Genomic DNA, 2,345 nt, shown 5'->3' with positions numbered 1-2,345 from the left:
GCACCACTGTTGGCATGGTGGGGGAATGTGGCGATGGGAGAGGCCTAGTCTCCAGGCTCCCTGGCAGAGGGGGTCAGATGCCAAGGTGGCGAGGCAGTGGCGGGGAGAGACCCTATGACTGCAAGTTGGCTGGGCCTGGCTCTGGGAGGCCCCACTCGGCTGTTACGGGGACCAGGCCTGGCGCTATGAGCACAGCATCGTGGTTGAACCGCTCACTCAGAGCCGCTCTCCACCCCTGTGGGGTTGGCACTATCTCCTCTCCCCAGGAGCAGCTGCCCCTTCCCAGGGGATGTGAGGGCGTGGGCCACATCTGGAGTTGCTACGTGGCATGCGAGGTCTCAATCCATCGCTCAGCCCTTGGGCTTGCCCTGGGCAGCAGAAGCCGGAGAAGTGAGCAATTCCCTCCCACAACAGCCTGTGTTGAACCTGGGAGCCAAAGAAGAACCACAGTAATATGTTGTACCGAGGGGAAACTGAGGCACGGCGTGGGCAGTGCAGGGAGGGTGACTCGCTCAAGCTTGCCGATTCACCCGCAAGCTTGCGAATGGGACCCAAGGCAGCTGACGCCCAGGCAGTGCAGTCTCTCGAAGCTTGCGGACTGGGAGCCGGGTAGCTGGGAGCTCAGCTCGCCCCACGCCCCGCCATGGGTGGGAGGCAGAGAACCCACGCCTGGTGCGCGCCAGCGGAGGGGCCCCCTGACGTGCCAGTTGGGGCCATTTCCGCATGTGCTTCCATTTGGGTAAGGCACACACGCCGAGACAACGAAATGCAAGCGGGGGCGGGCCCGGGCCCGGCCGAGGAGGAGCTGGGAGAAGCAGCAAGAGCTTGGCCCGGGGCCGAGAACCTCGGCTTTAGATTCCCAAGCAGCTCAAGAGCTTTGTGGTTGGGTTCGGAGGCCAACGGGGTTCTTGGCCTCAATCCCTCTCTCCCCTGCTTCATGCCAGCCCTGGCTTTTCAGAAGCGCAGCTACATATGGCGGGAACAGGCCCCGGATGGGAGTGAGGAGCCCGGGGCCTGGCACAGCCAGGGACAGCCATGGGCGCTGTCCTCCTCTGGTGCTGAATAGCAAAGGGTGTGGCCATGTATTCCCCGGGGGTGGTGACAGCGGGGTTGGCTGGGCCAAAGCCAGACGGCTTCGCTCTAGCTTTCCGGTGCACTCCCGAGGCACCAATGGTCCTTAGCTCGGGGCCATGCCCCCTGCCCGCTCCTCCCCTCCCTTCCCCCGGCGTTCGGAGCAGCGTGTCCCACGGCAGGACCGGGCCCGTCGGGGGGGATCCCTGAATGTATATTTATTCAACATTATTGTGCAACAAAGTAAAGCAGAGAAATCCTGTTCGTCTTTCGTGGCCGACGCTCGCTCGGAGGCCGCAGGGCAGGAGGCCGCGCCGCTCGGTCAGTGGTTCGCAGGGTGGGCCAAGGCAACGTCAGGGCACGTGGAGAGCGGGCACATCCAAGCTGAGCCCTCCACGCTGACCGTTATCGCTCCAGGTCTGAACCTGCCCCCCCCCGAACTTCTTGCTCTATCTCTGGCTCCTCCACCCCCACCAGTGTCTTCCCCATAACGCGGGGCTCCGCGCCCCCCGCTGCGCCGGCTCCCCTCTACGGCGCCACCTAGCACCCGGCAGGAGGGGGGGCGTTTGTGCAAGCAGCGTGCAGGCACCTCGGCACTTTGGCGGTGAGTGGGCGGAAGGCAGAGGTGGCCCCTTGCTCCTTTGGGACGCCGGGGTTCACCCCGCTCCGTTTGGCTCGCTCGACACTCGTTCCCTTTCAAAGAAAAAAAAAAGTGGCGGAAGGGGGAGCCCCGTGCGCGGAAGAGAGAGCGAAAGGGAAAGGGGGGGGAGTATCGAAAATCGGCTCCCGCGGTCAGGGTCTGGGGTATCCGCTCAAGCCCCGGCCGGTGGGCAGCGGCTGGCGTGGCGTGGCTAAGCGATCTCCTTGATCCTGCAGATGTAGTCGTGGAGCGCCTCGGGATCCTGTAGCCCCATGTCCTGGCACACCCACTCCAGGTCCTCCTCGTCAGCGATGGGGATGGAGTTGTAGGCCAGCTCCTCGGAGGGCAGCGTGGCGAAGGTGGTGAACTTCACCCGCTTCCTCTTGGAGGTGGGCGAGTTGAGCGGGTCCTCGCTCTGGTCCCTGGTGGAGCCCCCCGAGGAGCCATCTCCCCGCCCGTGCACCTGGCTCTGCACGCTGGTCTGCGAGCTGCCGCTGCTGTGGTGGTCCCCATGGCAGCAGGTCTGGACGCTCTCCAGCGGGTTGCCGGGGCTCTCGGGCGGAGGGGAGAGGTCATTCTGGACCCTCAGGGGCTGCCCGTTGCCCAAGAAGACCCAGTGGTGGGAGTGGTCCAT

General features: G+C 64.8%; 1 protein-coding gene across 1 annotated transcript in view; it reads right to left on the bottom strand.

Annotated features, from left to right (window-relative positions):
* Nucleotides 1–1,313: 1,313 nt before the first annotated feature.
* Nucleotides 1,314–2,345, bottom strand: part of TMEM132E (transmembrane protein 132E) — a 98,998-nt gene continuing 97,966 nt past the window's right edge. The window contains exon 8 of the mRNA XM_026656583.1: nt 1,314–2,345. Within this exon, the coding sequence (XP_026512368.1) occupies nt 1,923–2,345 (423 nt within the window). The 3' untranslated portion in view covers nt 1,314–1,922.

This window comes from Terrapene carolina, unplaced genomic scaffold (assembly GCF_002925995.2).
Source record: "Terrapene carolina triunguis isolate 2854851 unplaced genomic scaffold, T_m_triunguis-2.0 Scaffold231, whole genome shotgun sequence".
NCBI lineage: Eukaryota > Metazoa > Chordata > Testudines > Emydidae > Terrapene > Terrapene triunguis.
This window is presented reverse-complemented; position numbering and strand designations above follow the sequence as displayed.